Raw genomic sequence first — 24,008 nt, forward strand, 5'->3', positions numbered from 1 at the left:
GGAATATATCCACCGCCGGCGCCCCGGCTGCTTTTGTCTCGGCTCCCAGCCGGGCTTCCGAGGCTCTGTACCATGGATTTGGGAGTGACAATGGGCATTTCCCTCAGATTCAAGGCTGCCCAGCCTTACCTTTGGAGGCTTTAAAAAAGAAAGAAAGAAAGAAAGAAAGAACAGAATTTCTAAGAGAGTAGCCCAAGGACCAAGCCATTTAAAAGACATATCCGGAATCCACTCAGAGGCCTTTAAGTGGGAACCATGGGAAGCGGCCTGGCCCAGGGAGATGCTGCCTCTTTGAGGCGAGTCGGGGGCGGGGGACAGCGGGTGGGAGCGGGCCTGCACTACAATCTGGGTTCTGCCCTTTGGCGTGTTCTCTTCCAGGACCTTTCCAGAAGTCCCGAAGAAGACAAGGCACCCTGGCCGCCACTGTCCGCGCGGTGCCCACTGCCAGCTTGCGGACACTTCCGAGGGCAGACAGAGCCCGGGCGGTGGCCGCCGCCACGCCCAGCCCACGGGCCAGGCCGCCCCAGCTCACCCCTCGGGCCTCGGCGTGTGCTCAGCCTCACGTCGGGGGTGTGTGTGGCTGCGCGCGCGTGTGAGTGTGGTAGGGGGAGGGGGCCCTCCGAGCTGCTCCATCCGTCCGTTTTATTAGGGACACATTAATCTATAATCAAATACACCTCATAAAATTTTTATTGAAAGGCATAATATCATTACAGAGGTCTTCCACCTGTTTTAAACAACACGACAAGCTGTGAGAGAGCGTGTGTGTGTGTGTGCGTATGCGTAGGGAGGGGTGGGTTTGGGTCGGGAGAGAGGCACGGGGAGAAGAACTCCCCTCGGGCGCCAAGGGGGCCGCCTCTGGAGGCCGTCCTGTCTCGGGCCGCACCGGCTCTGCGCTCCCCCACGGGCTACTCTGGGCTCTGCCAAGTGCTGGGGGCGCCCAGGACGCACGGCCGGTAGCTCCGATCCCAGGCACTGGAGAGGCAGCACCAGCTCCGGACTGCAAGACCGAGTGCGGCCAGAAGTGGGGAACAAATAGTCCCCAGCGCCTCCTCCGGCCGCGATCGGGCGTGTGGTCCCAGCCGCCGCCGGGCTGGCCGAGTCACGCCGGGCTGAGCCCGGCGCACGGGTCGGGACCCGCGGGCTCTAATTGCCGCGCTTATGTTGATGATTTTTTTTTTTTTTTTAAATCACAGCAGCCCCCAGTTTAGCGGACTGATTTACTCCCGGTATTGGTAAATATGATCACGTGGGCCGCGCGACCAATGGTGGAGGCTGCAGCCTGCGAACTATTCGGCGGCTCGGGCGCCGGCGGGGAGCGGCGCGGCGGCGGGCAGTGTAACCTTGGGTGGGAGCGCACGGCGCCTCAAAATGTCCTCCAGTGGCACCCTGAGCAACTACTACGTGGACTCGCTCATAGGCCATGAGGGCGACGAAGTGTTCGCTGCGCGCTTCGGTCCTCCAGGGCCTGGCGCGCAGGGCAGGCCCGCAGGTGTGGCCGACAGCCCGGCCGCCGCAGCCGCCGAGTTTGCCTCGTGTAGTTTCGCCCCCAAATCGGCCGTGTTCTCCGCCTCGTGGTCCGCGGTGCCCGCCCAGCCCCCAGCGGCGGCGGCGATGAGCGGCCTCTACCACCCATACGTGCCCCCGCCGCCCCTGGCCGCCGCCGCCTCCGAGCCCGGCCGCTACATGCGCTCCTGGATGGAGCCGCTGTCCGGCTTCCCGGGCGGTGCGGGCGGTGGCGGAGGCGACGGTGGCCCGGGGCCCGGTCCCAGCCCTGGCCCCAGCGGTCCACCCAACGGGCGCCACTACGGGATTAAGCCTGAAAATGGAGCGGCACCGGCCGCCGCCACCGCCGCCACCACCACCTCCACCTCCACCTCCTCCTCCACTTCCTCGTCTTCCTCCTCCAAACGGACTGAGTGCTCCGCGGCCCGGGAGTCCCAGGGGAGCGGCGGCCCCGAGTTCTCGTGCAACTCGTTCCTACGGGACAAGGCGGCAGCAGTGGCTGGGGGAACCGGGCCCGGGGCGGGGATCGGGTCTGGGTCCGGGGCAGGCGGCTCATCGGAGCCCTCGGCTTGCAGCGACCACCCGAGCCCGGGCTGCCCGCTGAAGGAGGAGGAGAAGCAGCATCCGCAGCCGCCGCAGCAGCAACTTGACCCAAGTAAGTGCAACAGAAATTGCCCCCTGATTTATTGCTGAAACCTGTAAGGCTCGAATGTGCAAAACTGATAGTTTTACTAACCTATAAAAACGTCTAGACGCCTACCCTAGCCTAGGCGAGCAACACACATCCATAAAAAAGCTTCCCATAACCACCTACCCTGGGCGCGCGGTTTGTACGGTAAACAGAGAGCGGGCATTAAGGCTTTTTATGATAATTCCCCCCAAGTTGTGAAAAGCAGCCATCCTTGGTGAAATTAATTTAACGACCTCTCTCCCCCACCCTGTCGTCTCTCCCTGCCTCCCCTCCGCCCCTCACTCCCCTTCTCCAAACACCCCTCTTCATAGACAACCCCGCAGCAAACTGGATCCACGCTCGCTCCACCCGGAAAAAGCGCTGTCCCTACACCAAATACCAGACGCTTGAGCTAGAGAAGGAATTCCTCTTCAACATGTACCTCACCCGGGACCGGCGCTATGAGGTGGCAAGGATTCTGAACCTCACAGAGAGACAGGTCAAAATCTGGTTCCAGAATCGTAGGATGAAAATGAAAAAGATGAGCAAGGAGAAATGCCCCAAAGGAGACTGACCCGGCGCGGCGCCGGTGGGACCGCTCGGCTTTGCAGTGGCAGAGGGTTTTTGTGTGTGTGTGGGTGCTTGATTTCCAGAAGTTCTCCAGCGATTCGGACATTCCCCCCCCCCACCCACCCCGGCCTTTTTTTTTTTTAGGTAGAAGTGACTGTGTGGTTGGTTTCTGTGAGGTATTTGGGGGACTGTATTTGCTCGCTTATGTGTTGGAGAAACCAAGTGGCTTTGGGGTGTTGCCCTATCCCGCTCCCCCGTTTCCTGTCCCTTTGGTTCCTTAGGAAATGCTATATTTTGTGAGTGCACGCCGGCTTGAGGAGCCCTCTCCTGTGTAAATGTCCCCTATGTTTCTGAAAAGTGCTGTAGTTTAGCCCCCCAGCGCTGCTCAAGCAGGGGCCAAGCGCACCCCACTTCCGAGAGCGAAGGCAGAGCGACGACAATGAGGAGGCCGGCCTAGGCTGAGCCCGGCCGTGTTGCCCACCGGTTACAAAAGCCCACTTTCCTCAGGGAGCCCGCGGGCCCTCCACTGAGACCTGGAATGAGGCCGAGAGAGGAGCCCAGGGCCTCCGGTGGGTCGGGGGTTTCTTCTCAGTGCACTGGAGGAGCCGCTCTCTCCCCGGGAGGGCTTGGCTCCCGTGGGCGGCCGCGGGTGTAGGCCCTCCCGGTTCCTGCCTGAGGACCAGTTGTAAATGTTACCGCTTCCTACCAATAAATGCTGACCTGATCAAATGGAGCTCAGACGCTGGCCCTGAACATTGTGTGCTTGCTTTCTCCGGCTCTCTGCAAAATGTCACCCTCATGGGACTTCTCCCCCATCCCTGGGAAGGAGACGCTGCTAAAAATCCGGGGCCCTTCCACCTGAGAGGTCTCGCTGATGTGCCTCTGAGTCTCCCTTTGGGTGGGCAGACCCAGCCTTGAGCACAGCCCCTGGGGGCACTTGGCCGTCCTCCCCCCGCGCCCCCGCCGCCCAGCCTGCTTCCAGTGCCTCTGCGAACTCTGTGCCCTGGGCCCAGTGTCAGCCTTGCAGCAGTGCCAGCGGCCCCACGGGCTCCAGAAGCCAGGCACCCTCTCGCTGGGGCTTTGACGTACCGTACCCCACATCTCCCTCTGCTCATGGAGTCGCAGCCATCGACACCCCGTCTCCAAACCAGGGAGAGGCCAATTCTGCACTCTGGGGCAACTCCTCCAGTTCCGCGGGGCTGGCTGGCTGGCTCCGGGAGGGCTGAGCCGGTTAGACTGTGAGCTTCCGCTCCTCCCCACAGGAGCCCCAAAGTGACCTTAGCAGATCAAAATGGTCAAGGCTCTCGTCCGCAGCTATCCCCACCCCGCTGCCCCCTCCCCCCACCCAGTTTCTGTGTGTTTAGCCCCCAGCTCGGCCCTCTGAGGGCCGCGTTCAGAGGCTAAAATGAAGGTCATTGTAAGTGAAGGATCGGGCCCAGCCCAGCCTTTGCAGGTCGGAGAGGCAGGCTGCGGCGCCGGGCGGCCTGGGCTGGGCAGAAGGCGGGGGCGATGGCAGAGTTTTGGGGGATCCGGCTGAAAGAGGGGACTTGAAGGAAAAGCAGAGGGGGGCTGGGAGGGAAACCCAAGGCCCAGATCCGGCAGAAGGTGCTGTGTACCCCCGCCCCTGCGGCCAACCCGATACCTTGGGCTCTTTGAAAACAGGAAGAGACAAGGTGTCATAAAGCCATCGAGCCGGCGAGACGTCTGGAGGTAATGAGTTTACGACAAGCCCGGCGCTTCTCTTTGAAACCATCTCATTTTGATGTTTGTGTTTGTGGGAGGAAAGGAAAAATGCAGACAAAACTAGGTCTTAAAATCTGGACAATAAAATGTAAACAGGACTCTGTTGGACTAAGAAGGCAGGGGCTTGGGACCCCCGGATGAGGTGTGAGCACCTAGGGAATAAAAATGGAGGGCGGTAGGAAGGAGGAGACGATATATTTCTGATTTTTAAAATGGGCTGGGTATTAGAAGTAGCCGGTGGGTGGCTCTCAATAATATTTGACTATGGCCGCCTTCTAGCTTGTACTTTAAAAAAGAGAAAAATAGGCCTGTTATTTGGGGGTGGGAGAGTTAGTGATCTTGGGTCATTTACTTAGGCCGAGCGTCTCCCAGCCGCATGGTCGGCGGGAAAAGATGCAGTTACTTAAATGACCTTTCACAAAAATATCTGGCTCTCCACTGCAAACCTCGTAGCAGAAACATTGTTGGAAATTATATCTATTTGCTTATAGAAAAATTAATCGTTACAGCTGAATTGGAGGAAAGAATTTTTGAAAATGAGAAAAAACATTAACCTCTCAGGAAACACCTAAACTGATTAAAGTCTTGGCTTTAAAAAAAAAAATCAAGTGGAATGCTTAGTCAATTCACTTCACTATGTGACTTTTGATATAAATTTAATGTCTCATTTATTGTGCATAGAAGTTCCAGTGAACAGGGCCTTTTCAGACAGCCATTCAGAGATACAGCTTAAGCTTTTAATTTGACTTCTATCCCCCCCTCCATTGTCCAGTGAAATGGGCCTGAAGCATTAAAATTACAAAGTTAAAGTAGCAAATATTCACGATTTAATGCTAAGTGTAACGGCTTTAAAAGAAAAAAATTAACAAATGTAACTTCTATAATTTCTTAGTTTTTGAAGTCCCTGGCTCCATTGGGGAAAAAAACAGGCCTGTTGCAGTTGATATTTAGAAAGTTGTGATTTTTAAAAATCTAGCCCATCCTGTAATTGTGGGCGATTACAGAATGGGGACTTACTGTGTCTGGCAAAAGAAGGGCTGGAAGCTTTTGAAAAAGACACTACTGGAAGCTCTTGGGAGCCCAAATAGCTTTGGCATTCAGGAGCCCCTGTTTGCTGCACTTGACTCGTCGACAAAGGGATGAAGCATTATTAGTGTCAGTGATCCAAGCCCCAGTCAAACTAAAGAACAAGATTGGAAATGGTTTGAGTCGAATAAAGAGAAGGTAAGCTCCGTCGGCTAGAGGTGGCATTTAGCCACTAGAGAGCGCCGTTGCTCCACTTTGTGATAGTAAAGCGGGAGTTGCGGCGGAAGAAGGTTTTGATTAAAGACACTTACAATCTTATTTTAAATTCCAAATTACGATAAATTTAAGCAAAAAGAAGCAATGTGCACTGTTAAATTCTCCAGAAGGGTTTGTTAGTTATAAAATTTTGGCTTAGTATTTCAGAAAATTTGGACTACGGCACAGCTGAAACTATAAAACGTTATGGTAAGTCAATGCATTGTATCAAAACAGAAATGTGTAAAAGCATACATCTTTATTTACGAAGTTAATCGCACTCTGTTCCCATTCAGATTATAAACAGAATGCTTGAAGGAAAAAACAAAAAACAAAAAACTAAGTGTTTTGTCCCAAGAGGAAATGTTGTGTTATAATGTTTTCTTAATTAGGCCAGAATGCGTAGAAATGAATTCTGTAGTGTTTCTTTTTCGCTCCCCGCCCCCCCGCCCCAGGAATCACAAAGTTCTAGAAGGTGCCTTGTATTATTGAGATCTAGGCTCGTTCTTCTTTTTCCCCCATTCCATTCCAAAACCCACTATCGAGGGTTTAAACACGCACACGCACACACGCCAAACAGTGAAATAAAAAGGCACAATTACATTCCAAGGCTTTACTGAAAATAATACTCTTTTAACTGGGTATTTGCAAGATTGGAGTACAGATCGTTAACTGTCAGAATCAGTTCGTTCGCCTTCGGATTTAAAGGAAACTTTACCTGGCGATAACTGGCAGAAAACAACAACAAAAAACCCTTACCCGTCACCACGCCGACAACAAAAGCCTCCTTGCACTCCCTGCTAATTTAAAAGTTAAACAAAGCATGCCTTTATCATTTGGAGATTCATTAGAAATCCATTTACCTTAACCATTTTCAGCTATTCTCTGTAGAAACAATTGAGTCTTAAACTTTATCTTGTTATGCCTTTCCATCTCGACCTTATTTTCTCCATTTGCAAAATATGATATTCAGTCCACTCGGACTGACCTCAGGAGCTCACTCACAAGCTGGGCCAACCCACAAGGATGGGGGGGGTAGTTGAAATCACTCGCCTGCTGCACCTTTGGGAGCCGTCTGGGGGTTTTAGACGTGCGCATTTGGCGTGAAAAGCCGGGGAGGTGTGTTTTAGCTTTAGCTGGAGCTTCCTCGGTGGGCTCGGGAGTGTTTCTGAGGTCGGTTCCCAAGGCCGGTGGGCCTGGCGTCCTCAACAACAATGGATCATCCCAAGGAAAAGGGTCACCCAAAGAACCCACGAAAAAGGCAGAATAGGCAAAGGAAAACGCACTCAAATGTAGAGACCTATTACATTTATTGGACATGAAAACGGGAGGGGGGAGTGGGAGATGTGGGGAAGAGAAGGCGAACGGTGGTGTAACGCCAAGCGGCTTCAAAGCGAGTTTCTAAAATCAGGAATATTTTGCCGATTCACACTCGATTTCCCCTCATGACACGGGACGTTCCTCTTCCTCATCGCTCGTAAGCTAGAACGAGCCTTCTCCTTTTTTTTCTTTTGGAAAAATCGGTAACTTTTAAAGCTGAGCCCGGCACCCGCTCTCGGCGGTAACTTCACCGGCTTGTTGGATGAACTAGAATCTTTCGAAGACGCGCGCCGCCTGCAGCTGCTTGGAACCGGCGCGATCCGAACGCCGGCCCGGAGGCTTCTTGGGTGGACTCGCGGGCGTCGGTCCCCCGTGCTCCGCCCGGGGCCACCGCCTGCCCTGGTCCGCTCCGCGCAGGGGCTGAGACCCGGGAGTCGCGCGTCTTGCCCGAGGAAATACCACCCACCCTAGCGTGAGTCCTCCCTTCCCGCCTTGGAACATTTCTGTCCGCTTTTCTATTTACTCCCTCAGCAATGCTAATGTTCCCCCCCCCCGCCCCGCCACATTCTTCAGCCTCCCCCCTGCGCCTGGTACTGACGTCTATCGAGGGTGAAATGATGGAAACTATATTCATGGGCATGATTTCCATTAAATATCAATTAACCTGGGAGCCTCAGCCAGGCGTGCAGTGCTTCAAGGGTAAATGTACATCTCATTTCCACAAGGCCCGCTCGGCTGGAAAAGAAGGGCTGAGATTCGCTTTGATAATGCAAGGTATTGGGGTCACCCTTGTGGCCTTTAATCAAATTACTTGGATAGGACCTAACGCAAATGTTCGGTCCGGATCTTCTACACGGCTTGCCCTCGTTCCCTGGGCTGCGCCCGCGTGTCCAAAGGCGCAAAAGCCACAGCCAGCCTCTGAGGGGCTGCTCCAGGGGCCCGGGGAGGGAGTCATTTGCTCCACAGCCTCCTGGGAGTGGCCTCCCTGCCTCCCTCCCCGCCAAGTGTTAGGCTCTGCTGCGCCCCCGCCCCGCCAGCCGTGGCCCGCTTTCCCTCGGCCCCGGGGGCACGGCGAGCCCTTGGCAGTGCGGCTTTATGGGCCCCCTTTAAGGCCGGCGGAGGCATCTCCCAGCCACTGTGAGGCGCCCATCGTGTGCAGCAGTGTCGCCTCCGCGCGGATCCCTCCGCGCGGTTATCTCGCGTTCATCTCGCTCCTTCTCTGCGCAGTGGTTTGGTGCGAAAATGCCTCGCCGGGGCGCACCGGGGTGGCAGCCTCGGCAGCGGCGGCGAGAGCGGTGGGAGGGGGCTGCGGGGGGGGGCGAGGTGAGAGGTGGCGGCGGGCAGAGGGTGTTTTTTTCCTTTTCCCTCCAGAGCGGGGGTTTGTAAACCGAAGCCAAAGAGTGTCCCCGTGGGCCGGGCGTACTTTTTTTCTTGTCCGGTGCGCTCAGGACCGCCTGGTGCCTGAGAGGAAACAGTGGAGGCAGCGGGGCAGGTCACCCGGGGCGTCGGCGATTTTATTGAGGCCGAGCCGGCGCGCGCCGGGAGAGGCCGGGCGGGCGGTGGAACGCGGGGGCTGGGTGAGGCCCCGCGACCCGCCAGGGAGGCGGCGCGAGGTAGAGGCGGCGGGCGCGAGAGCGGAGAATGAGCGCCCAGTAGCCGAGTGCCCGCGGCTACCCGGCCTCAGAGGCGACGCGAGGGCGGGCGGGCGGCAGCAGCAACGTAGCCCGGCGGCCCCAGCGGCGCCAGCAGCCGCCCCAGAGGCCCCCGCGGCAGTGCGGTCGTGCTGAGGCGCGTTCCCTGCCTGCTCCGCGCCGCCCGCCCGCCCGGGGCCGCCCTTCCTCGGCCCCCGGCCGCCGCCGCCCCGATGAGCTCGTACTTCGTGAACCCGCTGTACTCCAAGTACAAGGCGGCGGGCGAGGCCATCAATCCCACTTACTACGACTGTCACTTCGCGCCCGAGGTCGGCGGCCGCCACGCCGCTGCCGCCGCCGCCTTGCAGCTCTATGGCAACAGCGCCGCCGGCTTCCCGCACGCGCCCCCGCAGGCGCACGCGCACCCGCACCCGCACCCGTCGCCGCCGCCTGCCGGGCCGGCTTGCGGTGGTGGGGGCGGCCCCGGTCCCGGCCAGGAGTACTTCCACCCCGGAGGGGGCAGCCCGGCCGCAGCCTACCAGGCCGCCCCCGCTCCGCCGCCGCCGCCTCCCCCCTGCGGCGGGATTGCCTGTCACCGGGAGCCCGCGAAGTTTTACGGATACGATAACTTACAGAGACAGCCGATTTTTACGACCCAGCAAGAGGCCGAGCTGGTACAATATCCTGACTGTAAATCGTCCAGTGGTAATATTGGCGAGGACCCAGACCACTTAAATCAGAGCTCGTCTCCTTCTCAAATGTTTCCCTGGATGAGACCACAAGGTTGGGATGCTTTTTTTTTTTTTTTTTTTTTTTTTAAGCGGAGAGAGGGGGAGAAATCTGCTTTCATCTCACGTTCTAGCTTTAAAACTCCCTTTTCCTCTCCCTCTCCTTTTCCTTTTTGTGTAGCTTACAGTGACTCTTATAAAGTAAGGTAAACTTTTTAAGTGGAAACCATGTAAAGATGATGGGGACAGAATAATTGCAAAGACGTTTTCTCTGCCCCTCTTGACTGCCCATCCTATATGTATATCAGAGCTAAGGAGAGTTGTGTATATTTCACCCTTTAGACCCGTTCCATAAACCTTCAGCAACCTGCAGATGCACCATTACATTTTTAAAACATTTCTTTTCCTTTTTTTTTTTCTGTTTGTTTTAATCAGCAGCTCCTGGTAGACGAAGAGGAAGACAAACCTACAGTCGATTCCAAACCCTAGAGCTGGAAAAGGAATTCCTTTTTAACCCTTATCTGACCAGGAAGAGAAGAATCGAGGTTTCCCACGCCTTAGCCCTCACCGAGAGACAGGTAAAAATCTGGTTCCAGAACAGGAGAATGAAATGGAAAAAGGAGAACAACAAGGACAAATTCCCGGTTTCCCGACAGGAGGTGAAGGATGGGGAAACCAAAAAGGAAGCCCAAGAGCTGGAGGAAGACCGAGCCGAAGGCCCGACAAATTAACTTCCACCTTAAAAATTTTACCGCAGATTATTGAAACTAATGATCAGCATATGCTGGTGAACACCACCTATTTTCTTTGTTGGAAAGGACTTTACTTGTATTTCAAGCTACCTTCATGTCACTGCTCTTGAGGTTTCTGCGCTTTGAGAGGGATTTGGGTGTTTAAAAAAAAAGTTTCTAGTGTCGTATAGAAACAGCCCTTGAGCTGTCCTATGTAAGAGTAATTTGATACTGACCTTGTAGCTATATTTTTATAATGGTAGTTTTTAATGGCTGAGCTGGTGATTTTGCCTCAACAACGTAAACTTCCTAATGATTAGCACTAAATAATTGAATATAAAATGCTTTATTAATCAAACAAGTGCACTTGAACATTTTAAATCTTTTCTTTATGGTGAGTAAATTAAAAGAAGTCTATTAATTTTTTTAAAAAAATTATGCCCGCAGAATATTTACTTTATATTATTTGATTAAAATGTATTATTTATATTTTTTCTTTCTACTTTTATAATGAATGGTTCGGGTGCCTTTTGTTTACTCCTAAAAGGTTTCTTTGAGTATTTTGTAAATGTAATATCTCTGGGAAAAAGTCTGGGCCAAATATTCAAAAAGCACATGTTAGCTGAAGAGTGTAATGTGTAGTCCTGGCTCTGAAGTTTCCTTAAACTTGGGGAAAATGTTGGGCCAGTGACAGAAGTTTCAGGACAATGTCAAAGTTGACATTTAATAATTTTTCTATAGTTTATACAAATTATGGCAATTTAATCATCTAGAGTGAATGAATACTTGAAAAGCCAATTATAACATTTTCACTCATATACTTTTTACTTTGGCAAGTCGCCTTGTGGAACGCCTCTCGTTTCTGAACTTGCTTTCGTTTTGAACTGTGCTTGGTATTGCCTGAAATTGCTAGGTCTCTGTGCTGTGGCCGCCGCTGTGATTCCGTTTTTTTGAGGAGGTGCCATATTTATTTGTATTCCCTTCGCTCTGTTTGCACGCCCATTGTGAGCCAACTTGCTGTGCACGTCTCAGATGTCGGTTGGTACGTCCTCTACTGTTCTCCAGGTTGGCCTTACCTATTTGAAACAATCCTTGAGAGCAAATGCAGAAAAATCCGAGTGTAAACAACCGCTGCAGAACATAGCTAGCTCCTTAATAAAAGAATGAATCTTTTTCTAGAGGTAGTGTCTTTGAGCGCCGTCAATAACCCTTTTCCTGAGTCAGGAACAATTGCCTGGGCTCACGTGAAGGCAACATCCTGCTAAAGCGTCTATTGGATTTTTTAAAAGGGGGGGAGTTATGTGCACCCTTGCTGTAAAAATAAATAAATCAGTACAAGGAGGGGGGCCTCTCTTTCATTCCAGAGAGGGCTGGCTAGGCTATCCCAGCTTCATCTTGCTCTAAATAACCTTGATAAGTTACTTGGAAAGCTTTGAACTTCGCAAAGGACTGGAGTCATAGGTCCAGTGGGGAACAACCCAGAATCCAGGTTACACCACAGCTTATTCCACTGAGCTGGCGCTGATGCTGGGGTTTGGGATCTGTTATTAACAAGATACCCATTTTCTATTTGAGGCTGCTCCTACAGCTGCCATTTTATGAGGGAAGAGGAGGGGGAAGAGGGGTGGGAGGGAAGAAGAGAAATTCAAGTAAACTAACATTTCTCCCCCCAAAAAGGGAAAGCACCTTTATCAGGTAGGCATTGAAGAATTCTCTTCTTTTTCTAGATGCCTGTATATTTTTAAAGAGGTACATTTTAATTTCTAGAGTGGCTTTTATTGCACAGGTAAGAAACTGGAATCCTGTAGTTTTAGGCCTGTATCACCCCCTCAGGCGTTGGTGAGCTGTTTGCCTGCTGTTTCAAGGACTAGGGAGATGTTGGCACTGGTTCGGCAAGAGGCGAAGCACCACCTGGCTTTCTATCCAGGGAAGAGGCCATGGCTGTGGCATTCGCTGACCTGAGCCAGGAAAGACAATTTTAAATCAAGGGTGGTGCACGAGAGGAGACAGCTGCAAACGTGCGTGCTGCATTTGGAAACATTTTGCTCTGTGTGTTGCCTGAGACTCTGCTGTTGACTGGTTTAGAGCAAGTATACCAAGTGCCTGAAAGCATGCCTAGGGAACAGCCTGGCTGGGGAGAGGGTGGGAGTAAGCTGGCTAGAGACTGGTGCTAGCTGAGCTCCAGCTGCCCTCCATTTAAGGGACTCCTCTATTAGCAAAATTCGCTCTCTCCTACACAACAGTGCTCCCCCAAAATCATTTTTAGAGCCATTGATTTGGGCAAGACTCTCTCTATGGTGTGGGACCTGGTGCATGGATATATGTGGAAATCAGTGAAGGAAGGGAGGTAAAAATGTTCTTATTTCCTCTCCATTTTGTGCTACTCTGAAAGTGTTGTACCTTCTGGCCCCATCGGCCCCCTAACCCATGGTAAACTCGTAGCTCACGTACAGAAAAAGGCTGTTGCAATAATTAGTACATTTGAGAGTATTTGTACATTTACAAATTTGGTATTTTTGGTATATATTTGGTGTATTTGTACACATACGTAGATTACTCAGGTGTAGAAAGTGTTGGTAATAAATGTAGCTATATATGCTTCCTTTTGTAGCTAGGAAAAGCGTAGATTTGTCTCCAAATAAAGAGCTTGTGGAATTACAAATCACACACATTCACCACCTTCTTTCTTACAGTGGCTAGAAACCCCCATCACAGTGTTTCATGCAGACAACTCGCAATGACGAGTGCAGGAGATGCCCTTCTAATTGGCTCAAATCTGTAAACGTCGGAGGGTTTGCGGCAATAAGCAAACCAACATTTTTGCTGCAGCAATTTGCATAAACCTTCAGAGAACCCTTTGCAAACAGCCAACACTCTGGTGCTCTGGACTGCTTAGAGAGTCTGCTTAGAGAGGTTTGTAAACCATTTACAGAAAAATCGGACCCTCCAATGTTAACACTGGATGAAAAAACCAAGAGTCCGAAGTGATTTAGGTTCTCTGTTTGTGTGGACCAGAAACACACAAAAGAGAGTGTGGGTCTCAATGGTTCCTAGAGAGAAGTCAGTTCAGGGGCTCCCATTTTGTGAGATTCCACAAAGCCCAGCACATGGCTGTCAGGCTGCACAGGGGGGAGAAGTGCAAATATGGCTGCTTTTTCAAAAATGCAGAGTCTTTTCCCAGCCCTCCTTCCCCCAGCTGAAAAGGAGGGTCATAAAGCTCTGCCTTTATCTGGGTAGAGGAAAATTGACAATTGAAGTAATTTCTCAGAATATTTCAGAATTGAACAAGCTCTGTTCAGTTCCACACGTACAGACCAGTGTAAAGTGCTCTAGCTTGGGAGGGTCCAACAACGTGCTTGATTTCCTGTATAATTAAAAATATTGTTTAATTATTCTTCAGTGCAGAAGGTGTTGCTATTTCACGACCAAACCTCTGTCCTCTGCTTCCCCAGTGTTTGCTGAATCCTCGAGCATCTGGTGGTGAACAGGGGAAGAGAGAGAACATTTTAATGGACCCTGGCTGCTGCTATGGTCACCTCCAGCAAAGTTGGAGCCCACTGACTTTTTCTAGAAAGAATATGACTTTTGCTGACACGTGGCAACAGAAGTACTTTAATCAAAAACATCCAAGGTCATCGGAGCTTTTTCAAGGGATACAAATGGCCTGCTCCAGAGGGTGCTGCGTGCTTCCTGCTTAAGTCCATGTCCACTTAGGTACTTACTGGGTGTGAGGATGTTAATAGAGAACTTTCAAATAGACATCCAATGCAAATATTTATAAACGTATTACTAGAAATCCAAAGACAGTGTCCTTGAAAGGATGGGGGGTGAGAGGTTACCTCTTAACAGGCAGGTTCTAAAGCCTGATGGCCATGCCCATGCATTAATGATGAGGGGAGCCAGCCAAGGACATTTACTTTCAGCTGGGGTTCATTGGGGCAGCTTCCATGAGAAGTGCAAAGGGAATGTGACTCCTGCCTTTGAAGAAGAAGGACTATATTTTTTTCAAGCCTGAAACTGGGGAGTTGCTGTTTTCCTAAACAAATGGAGCCCCTCTCCTCTTCAATGTTGCATTGACCAGGCTTTTCAGTGGACAAACATTTGGGGGGCAAGGGAAGAGGGGCTACAATTAATTCCATAGGAATGAGAATTGCACTTAGGGGAGACTTAAACAAGGGGTTTCAGAGGGAATCCAAAAAGATTGCCTCTCCTCTAACCCAGGACTGTTCAGGAGGATGTTTCTGCTGAGGAAAAGGATAGGCATTGGGAGTTCAAACTATTATTGTGGAGAAGTTGACAAGTACATAAAACCATTTCCAGCCTTTGAGCTGGTTGGCAATTCTCCTACCGCAGAAACTGGAAGAAATGGGAGGGACCCCAACTTATGTAGGAGAGGGTTGGTGGGGGGAGAGCACATTTTCTTGGCCTGCAGAGCCCACGTTTTCTGCGCAAGGTCAGACGGGCTGGCTTGCCTGGAGATGAGAGGGGCAAAAACCGAAAGTGCTTGTCTGCTCTTTCAGAGCGGCCTTTTGGTGAGGTAAGGGGAGGGGAAGCCAAGCGAGGGGAGAGTTGGAGGGGTGGCTGCCAGGATCACCTCCCCAGGCGAGCGCGGGGGGCAGTACACCGCACTCATTCTCCCTGTAGCACAGCGCCCAATGAGAAGTTTCAAGCCAAACCACCAAAAGAAAAAATAAAAGGAAAAGAATTCCTAGAAAAAGGAATCGTGAAGGCAAGAAAGGCAGAGAGAGCAGTGGAGAGGGACATAGAGGAAGAAAGAGGAGAGGAGGGAGGGAGGGAGGAAGGAAGAGGAGGAGGAGGAGGAGGGGGAGGAAGAAGAGAAAAACAGAGAAGAGGGAAGAGGAGAGAGAAAGAGAGGAAAAAACATGGCGCTTGCGAGCTGTATGTGCAAAATCCGCAAGGAATTGCAGTAAATTCCTTTTTGTTTGAAGAAAATTTACAACTTGGTAATAGACCTTTTTATGACCTATTTGCGGTCGTCATTGGCTGCGGCTGGTCATGTGCAGGCTCCGCTCGCCTTCACGGCCTTTTTCCTGATTTCCCAGGCGAATTTCCCCCCGCATTCTGCCTTCCTAGAGCCTCACCCCCTCTTTTTCTAACCTTTGTCTCCGCAGAGGTGGGCTCCAGTCGCCGGCTGCGGGATTGCGGGGTCCGCGGCGGTCTCGGCTCCCGCCCGGCGCCCAACTTGGCCCCGCCGCCCCTTCGCCCCGGCCGCGCCGCTGCCGCCCCCGGAGCCGGTGGGGAACCCGGCGGGCGGGAGAGCCCGGAAGGAATCCGGGGCGCCGAGGCCCCGGCCGGCGCCGACACCGCCCGCCGGGAGCAGCCGGCCTGCTCTGGGTGACCGAGCCGCGCGGTTCCGACGCGGCTCCTTCTCTAACATGAGCGGGTCCCTGCCGCGCAGAGCGCGCGTAGCCCGGCAGCGCCTAGTGGATTACAGCAGCCGCCCCGGCCGACCGCCGCCTCCAGCTCAGCACCTCCGGTAAGAGCCGTCCCCTCCCCCGCGCCCCCAGCGCTGCCACCGAGAAGCTCGAGGCGCCCACCCGTTTGGGCAGCTCGGAGATCCCTGCCCGACCCCCTCCCCTTCCCGGGACCTGGGAGTGGCTGTCTGCGCCCCCTGCCCCAGATCACTCCATCTCGGAGCGGGCGTCCCCTGGGGCCCCGGGTGGGGTCCGGCTGAGCTCAGAAGTCGAAGGGAAGCCCTATTTCCTCTGGAGATTATGGGAGGTGGATAGCGGCATAGATGGAGAGCCCCTCGATCCCCACCCTGGGAAGAGTGTGCAGATGGTTCCTGGATGTGTCAGCTTTGCTGGGGGTCACTAAAGGCACTCTGTAGCATAGAGCAGTGTTTTGCGGTTTGTCTGTGGTCAGAGGTACCTGGGAGGCTAACAGGTGTGTTTTGAGGGTTGGAGCTTGGGGGTGGGGTGGATTCTGTGTATCCAGGATGTGCTTGGTTTGTTAATCTAGGCTTTGATGAGTGATGCTAATTTCTAGGGTTTATGGTTTATTGGGCCTTGTATATGAGATGGAATTTTAAATGTTAACTGCTTCTCTAGTTCTTAGATAATTTTTGTAACAATTCAAGAAAGGTTCCTCACACATCTAATAATCTGTCAGGTGAATTTGGATTATTCTATGCCACAAAATGGATGCATGTTTTGAGAGGTAGTAGTATCACAAAATCTGGTGCAGGTCTTGGGGAAAAACCAAGAGACATTTCAGAAATTCGAAGCATGTCTAAGTTCAGACATCGCGTGTGTTTCTTATTTGCCGGAGTGGGAAAAGAGTAGATATTTTGCTCTCTAAGTGTACTGTCGTGGTGTGTGTGTGTGTGTGTGTGTGTTGCCTACGAATGAATATTATATAGCAACATTTCCAACTCTACTTCAAAATTACTGGACCAACATATCTATGAGTCGAAAGAAAATTATTTGCAGAAAAAAATGCTATTTTCTCCCACGGATTTTGAACGGCACTTGAGGATGCAGTTCTCAAATCCTATTGCCTATTCTCTCGTGGACACGTTGTGAAATATTAAAACCTTTGGGACAATCTGCCGCATTGCGCATGAGGTTGACCTGCGCGCGGCGGAGTATCGTTTTTTCAAGCACCCAGAGGAAAACCCTAACATTTTAATGTTCTCCCAAATATTCCAGTGTAACCGTGTTGGCCGTAAAAGCATTTCTGAACAATAAATGACATCTTTGTAGAAAGGTATTTTTAGTAATTAACGACGGAATCATGAGAGTTTCAAAATGGAGGGCCACGATTAGTGGCCAGTTGACGTCTAGCAGAATTGTCGTGGATCACTATGATCACTAACAAATTAGAAACTCTGAGTGATTTTTAAATCTGGAACGTCTGTATTTTGTAAATATTTCTCTATTACGGTACTGCTGAGATCATTCTTTCATATTGGTTTAGAGCATTACCTACTGAAAAGCAGGGCCCTGGTCAGGGGCTCACAAGGCCCTCCCCTGGCAACTCCAGAGCCTAAGGAGCCCCTAGGTTGCCTGAAAGCTCGGTGGGGGTGGGGATGAGTTGTGGCCATGATGGCCAAGCCCTTGTGTTCAGAGCTTCAGTCGCCTTTCCCTGGGTTCGATGGCTGAGCGCGCCCAAGTGACTGAGAACCTGGGCGGGCTGCAGGTCCGATTACGCAGCAGAGGGTGACGTCATGGGCATGTATGGAGGACTAGGGGGCTCTTTGTAAGTCCCGTAGTAGCATTAAGAGCTTAAATGGTCAATTGCATCTAAGGGAATAAATAATCTGCAAATCACATTTGAACGCAGGCCATTTAGTCCAAGAGGAGACTAGTTAACGCTTTTGCCACTGCCAGAAATGCCCCCACTGTCCCGGTTAACCCAATTTTTAAAAAATTAAACGAAATTTAAAAAAAAACACTTGGACCCTAGGACCTCACAAGTGGGGGAGTAACTGTTAGCGTTCTTGGGCCGAACCTCTATCCCTTTGTAGATCAGGGAGCCGGTGGCACGTCCGGGCCTTAGTGTCTAAGGTCAGGCAGTGAGCTGGGCTTGCGCTCTCCGGGAGGACCAGAAAAATGCTCGTTGTTATAAATGTGGTCAAGCACCAGGGCTGAAAACCAAACGTATTTTCCTGTCAGATGCTCCTCCAAATAAATATATTTCGCCAGAATTCTGTTTTCCGAGCTCGAGAAGCAGGGGAAGGAACAAAGACAGTATTTCACTCTGGACTGGCAGGCAGCTGTTAGAGGTATTTACGGCCTTGCCGCAGTGCGGCCGCCGGGCAGGGCACGCGGGGGCACCGGAAGCTGGGGAGAAGCCACCAAGAACTCGGAATTCCGATTTAAGTCCAATTTAGGGCCACTTTTCCGGAATTGGTGTGAATAGATACCCTCTTTCCAGGAACTGGTCCCTTAGACTTAATAGTTGTGCAGACTGAGGGAGAAGTTGTGCTCGCTGAACGTAAGGTGGTTTCCCCCCACCCCGCCTTGATTAACGACTTGGGAGAAGGCGTGCACTAGATGTGAAACTGCTGATCCAAACGAAAACCTTGAGAGGGTTCACCGGCAACATGGCGATTTTGTTGGTTTGGCGCAACAGGGCTTGCAGATCAGAAAGGACGTTTGAGGTTTTTAACACAGGTTTTCCTGAAAAAGTATGCTTCCTGCCTCTCTAAGATGGGGCGTCCAAGCGCTTCTGCAGGTAGGAGCAGAAGCAGTGCGCGGTGCCTCACACCGCCCAGCACTGCACACAGCTACCGCACAGCTCAGTGCCCCGAAGCGCCTGCCTTGCCCGCTTGCCTAGCGTCCGGCGCATGTGCAATGAAATAGCCCAGCCTGGGGATCCAACCAGCAAAGCACGGAAGGGGGGAGGGGGCGAGTGGACTCAGAGCAGGAAGATATAACCCGATCTCTCCAACTCCTCCCTCAGGATTCGCCACTCATCTTTCCTTTATTCCAGCCTTCATTCTAAATATAGTCAAACATCTTGCCCTTGACTACGTTATTTTCAATCATCTTGACTCACCACCCCACCCCAATTTAAATCTGTACTTTAGAAACAGTCTGCAAATGCGAGCTAGTGGCCAAAAGGAAACCAAATCTTCTTTCAAGGTGTTAAAATAAGCACACACACATACATTTTTTAACACCTTAAAAGAAGATATAATATATGTGTGTGTGTGTGTATATATATCTGATCCTTGGGTAAGTGTATAGATTTTCTTCAGCCTGGTGCTTCTGCTTTGGGAAAAGGCCTTTCCTCTTGGCGCCTGTTCAAACCGCCAAACTTCAGGCCAATCCTTCAGCCGGACCATTCCCAGATCTTGTTACGCCAGCGCAGCACGTTCGAGGGCTCTGTGGGGACCACTGGCTCAGCAGAGAGCGGTCAAACAATAAATAAATAAACGGACAAACTGGAGGTCTTTTCCGCCTGGGCTCGCCTAATTAATGGAGGATGCACGCTCCTGGGCCGTGAGCTTGTTGTCGGTGCTGTGGAGGGAGGCGGCCTCAGAGCCCTCTCAACTCCTTCTGACCGCCCCACGGGACCGGAGGACCAGCTCGCAGCCTCTGGCGCGGGAAGACCTCCGCCCGCGCGAAGAAGCCCGGGCCTCGGGTTTCCGGGGCTGGCGCAGTCCCCCTGCTCTGCTGTCTGGGGCCTTGTCCAGGAGGAGGCGCTGTAGGACAAGCGTCCTGTGGGCTACGGAGGCGCGGGAGAGGTCCCGGGCGCCAGCGGGCTTGGGGAGGGGAGGACACGTGACCCCGCCCCTCCGCCCCCGCCCCCGCCTCCGCCAAGTGTTTTCCGCCTGCGAGGAGAGTTGGCTGTGCTGCGCCTACACCCAGGGGCGGCTTCCCGAGCAGAGGCAGCCCAGAGTCCCGGGAGCCAGAAGGCAGGTTCGGGGGTGGCGGGCCACCTCAGTTCCTCTGCCTTCCCGGAGGGGGCGCGATTTCGCGCGCTGGGCTCCTAAGAGCAGGAAGAGTTAGGGTCCGGTGGTGGGGCAAGCTGCGCCCAATCCCAACCAGCACCCTAATTTGGGCTGCTGTTCTTGCCACTTTCCTTTCCCGTAATTCCTGGTACCTAGAACCGGCAGCCTTGAAAAGCCGAGCGTTCAGCCCCTCCTCCCTCAAGCTGACAGGCCTCGCCCTGGCTCACCTAGAACAAGGCCTGCGTCCTGGGACTCCCTCGGGCCTCCCTCGAGGCTCTGAGATCCAGGGTGAATCCCACTGACTGTGCGGCTTGAGAACAACGCAGATGCTCTTGTCTCCCCTTTTCCACACCACCCATACACTCTTCTTTCCCTATTGCGCCCATTTCAGGCCTTTGGTGGGCTCCATGGCGTATTGCATGAGCTGTGACACCCAACTTCAACGACTGGCTAGGATCCAACCCCACTGTCCCTCGTTGCCTACTGGCAGCACAGTCTTTTGCCTCCCTCTTTTCCCTACTTTAGGGCAGTGATTCTTAATGAAGGCCTGCATTCAAACCTCTTGTTTATAATGCAGGTTCCTGTGTTTCATGCCATACTTAACTGAATCAGAATGTCCAGAACCTGCAGTTTGTAAACACTCTCCACCATGGCAGTTAGGATGTACGCTTATGTTTGAGTACTGGTCAAGGGTCTCTCCTGCTTCTTCTATGGTTCTTTGGTCTCCAGAGGCCAAGTTCTCTCTACCATTCAGCAATAGCCATTCCCCTAGGTTTGGGGGCTCCCTCCTTAATTAGGTTTTCTAATGTCACTACCCCATAAGCTGACTAGTTGCTCCCATATAGGCAAGGAGACATTGGTCCCTTGCTAACTTGGAGATTTTTTCAAAGAGGCGAGTAGGTTCTGGGTACAGACCTGCCTTCTTTCACATACTTATCACTTACCTGCTGTGTGACTTTAGGCAAGTAGGGCAAACTCTCTGGGCTTGTTTCCTCATTTAGAAAGTAGGGATAATAAGAGTACCTTCAAATGTTGTTATGAGGATTTTTACTTATGTAGCACTACTATATGCCCAGCACTACTCTAACTACTTTACATACATTAACTCACTGATTAAGCACTTAAAACAGCTTTTTTTGGCACAAGCCAAACATTCAATACCTGTTTCGACCACATATTGAATAACAAGCGTTCAATAGGAGTTCCTTATCATCAGTATCCTTTTTCTGTTCAGTAATCAGGCCTAGACTTTTAGAGCTGAAAGAGACTGGTTCACTCACCTAATCCTTGAATTGTACAGAGAAGACAGGACGAGGTTTGGTCACAGGAGAACATGGATCTGGGACTTTTCCTTTTGCTGTAGTGGGCCTCATAGGCCCCGCTCCCTTGGGTCTCAGTGTCTGGCCCCTGCCTACAGGTAGACTTCAGGGCCAAACCTAGGAGGAAAGTGCCCCTAGCTCCTCAGTGGGCAGGTGTCAGGTAGGGGAGGCTTCACACCCACATGGGCACATCTGTGACTCCTACAGAAGGCTCAGGCCTTACCACAGAGCAGGCCCTACTTTCCACCTTCTGGAGTCACCTTCTCCACCACCACCCATCAGTCGCACCCACTAGGCCAAGCATCCTCTTTTACAGCCCCAGGGCAAGTACCCTCTTTTCAGTCTCTTGAAAGCTGGGACATGGTGGGAAAGTAAAAGGCCAGTGAGCAACAGCAAAGGAGGCAAGGAGTGCCCGACTCCCCCTTAATCTGCTTGTGTTCCAAGATCTGGGCTCCAGGACCGTGGCTGAGCCACAGCTCCAAACTTGGGCCACAGTGATGTCAAGGTGTGTCTTAAAGAGGCCTATGCCCCCCAAATCTCCATCAGCCCTTCCCATTTTTTAGATTTATATCTTTTAAAAAGAATTATACGTATACTATTTCAGGCTATAACCCACACATATGCACGCGCACACACACACACACACACACACACCCCGCAACCAGGTTCTATGCCTTAGCCCTGGCCTCCATGACTTCTGAATATAGACTTTTCCTAAGAGGGCCTCCGCAGCCCTTGGTCAAGCTGCTTCTCTTGGCTTAACCAGGAGTCCACCTGGGTCAGATTTTCTGTCCAAACCCACCTAGTCTCTTCTGCTATCAACCATGTCGGGCAGAGTTTGGCCCATGAAACCGGGCAGTGCTGTAGCCACCCAGCCACCCCCATCTCCTGTGCCATCTAACCTCTATTCTTGGTTCTCAAAGGACTTAGGTGACCCCCCAGATCTTGCTTTTCTTGGGACTGCTGGAGCCTTTTCCAACCTCTGGCCCTGCCATCAGAGAGCCTGCCCCAGAGGCTGTTCTTTTGGATGCCACATCTCAATGTTAGAGTCGTTCCCTCTGGGGTCACCTCTCCTTCCCAGAGGACACCAAGGCAGAGCTCCAATGAGCAGACTCCATTTAGGGGGGAGGGGTGGGAGTAGCAGGAGAAGTGGTCCTCTTTCAGTGATGGGATATAATGCCAGGAATATGGAATTATATTTCTCTCCTGCTTGGGACTCCCTGTTCAGCCCTTTTCTGGCTCTACCGCCAGCCTGTGTCCCTAAGTGCCAGGCCTGGCAGTCTTTCTTTATCTGCCTCCAGCCTAGGGGGTTCATCCAAAGTCCCATCCCCACCTATCCTGGTTGTGCAGACAGTTTAAGGGAAGAGTTCAGTACCACTTCTGGGCAAGAGGCCTCGTGAAAATCAAGGTCAGGATATTCTTTCCTGGGCCACATAGCAAGGGCCCTTAGGGTGGGCAGAGAGTGGACCTCAATACATTTGGAGTGCAGCTGATGCCTCTTGGGGCCCCTTCAGTCTCTCTTCCTTCCTGGGAGCAGCTCTGGCATCTGAGTTCCTTCAGGGAACCCTAGCTCATGGAAGGTGTCTGAGCAGGAATTCCCAGGACTGGCTTTTTCCAGCCCAGTGGGGAAGGACAGTGTCCAGAGTCTCAATTTACCCAGAAACCAAATTCCTTATAGGTTTTTAAGAAGGCCCCCACCCCACCTCTTCTCCCCGACCTCTTCTTCAGGACTGTTACCACCACCATTGAAAGTCCTTGGAAAAACCCCAACAAATTGGCCCAAAGTAGTCTGCTGTTCTCCCTGGTGCTTAGCCTTCTTACTAGACAGAGTTTGCTCTTCCCCATCTGCACTCTGTCATTCATCTACAGAAGCCCAGCATTGAGGGCAGGGGCCAAGGAAGATTGGAGGAAGGTAGACACTCTCTCCTTTAATCATGTCGCCTGGCTATCCTAAGACTAGAAAGTAATTGAAGTTGTCTGCCTCAGTGTCTTCCTTTCTTTTCTCCTTTTCCCCTACGCATAGCTAGTTACTTTGCTGTTATTATCTAAATGTACAGAGTAGGCTATATAATTTTATTCTTCTTACGAAAGCCATAGTGAATACTGCAGGCAAGTCCCAGTTACCATTCTTTATCACCATTCATTCAAAAAATACCTACTGAGCCCTGAGTAGGTGTCAAACATTGTTTCAAACACCATCTCCTCAGCCTGGTCTTCTCTTTACATGGCCCCTCCCCCATAAAAAGCTCATAACAATTGCCTAGAATGTCATAGGTCCTTTGATTCATTCTCTTTTATTAACTTAAGGAAAAATAAAGAAGGCTTTTCCCAACCCCTCAAACTTTTGTTATTTTTTACAGTGGATTAACGGAGGCTTGCTTTGAAGCTGCTCACTTAGTGCTAATAGAGTCAGAAAACACTTTTTTAAAGGATTGATCTTTACTCATATTTTAAAAACAGATTCTACCAACTGTAAAAGAGAAAGGTACTCCTAAGTGGCTAATGGGGGGGGGGAGGGAAGAAATAGATGCCATACATCTAATAGCCCCCTGCCTTCTAGCCAGTGAAAGTGAAATCAAGAAATGGCTTTAGAAATGCACGGAGAATGGGTGGAAATTAGGATGCAAAGAGATTTTTGTGGAAAGGAGTCTCTTTCGTGGGCTTGATGGGTTTGCTGATGAGAACTTTTACCACTGAATTTGATTTAGAAATCATATACGTATATGTGCTCTACAAAGCTACACAGAACACCCATTCTTTTAATCGGAATAGTCAAAATCATACGTTTTCACACTGTTTGGTAGCAACTCTGGCAGGCTATGGAAGGATGTTGGGTGTCAATTCTCTTTTCACTCACTCCCCTTGGTGGGAGCTGGGGGCGTCTTCCCCACCCCCACCTACCCCAGGCATAGAGTGGCACATTCTACTCCATGGATCAGCGCTGGGCCCAAGCTCCTTCTCTTGACTTTCGCAGCAGGAGAGCCCGCTGCCTCCCCCTCTCTTAGGCTCTCCCTCTGGTGGTGGTGGAAGGGTAAGGGGGCGGGGAGAGAGGATCCCACCCAGATTTGGACCCCCAAGCCCTGTGGTT

General features: G+C 51.7%; 3 protein-coding genes and 1 long non-coding RNA gene across 5 annotated transcripts in view; 2 read left to right on the plus strand and 2 right to left on the minus strand.

Annotated features, from left to right (window-relative positions):
* LOC309662610 overlaps positions 1-24,008 on the minus strand; it is a 592,813-nt gene that overhangs the window by 510,037 nt on the left and 58,768 nt on the right. The window lies entirely within an intron of this gene.
* Positions 406-3,499, plus strand: HOXD9 (homeobox D9). The gene is made up of 2 exons (XM_082466368.1): positions 406-2,161; positions 2,509-3,499. The coding sequence occupies exons 1-2, from the start codon at positions 1,372-1,374 to the stop codon at positions 2,748-2,750; spliced, it is 1,032 nt and encodes a 343-aa protein (XP_082322494.1). The 5' UTR covers positions 406-1,371; the 3' UTR covers positions 2,751-3,499.
* On the plus strand, positions 8,437-11,358 carry HOXD8 (homeobox D8). Of its 2 annotated transcripts, none has more exons than XM_082465496.1 (2): positions 8,437-9,504; positions 9,888-11,358. In XM_082465496.1, exons 1-2 carry the CDS (start codon positions 8,955-8,957, stop codon positions 10,178-10,180), a joined length of 843 nt encoding a protein of 280 aa, XP_082321622.1. In that variant the 5' UTR covers positions 8,437-8,954; the 3' UTR covers positions 10,181-11,358. The 2 variants fall into 2 exon arrangements, with proteins under 2 accessions (XP_082321622.1, XP_082321621.1); XM_082465495.1 differs by having other exon boundaries at positions 8,441-9,504; positions 9,885-11,358.
* On the minus strand, positions 10,884-15,578 carry LOC309662586 (uncharacterized protein; the record flags this gene model as incomplete). Its single annotated transcript, XM_082465523.1, has 2 exons — positions 10,884-13,654; positions 15,299-15,578. The coding sequence occupies 2 exons, from the start codon at positions 15,576-15,578 to the stop codon at positions 13,566-13,568; spliced, it is 369 nt and encodes a 122-aa protein (XP_082321649.1). The 3' UTR covers positions 10,884-13,565.

The sequence above is a fragment of the Balaenoptera physalus genome (assembly GCF_965194825.1).
Source record: "Balaenoptera physalus genome assembly, chromosome: 6".
NCBI lineage: Eukaryota > Metazoa > Chordata > Mammalia > Artiodactyla > Balaenopteridae > Balaenoptera > Balaenoptera physalus.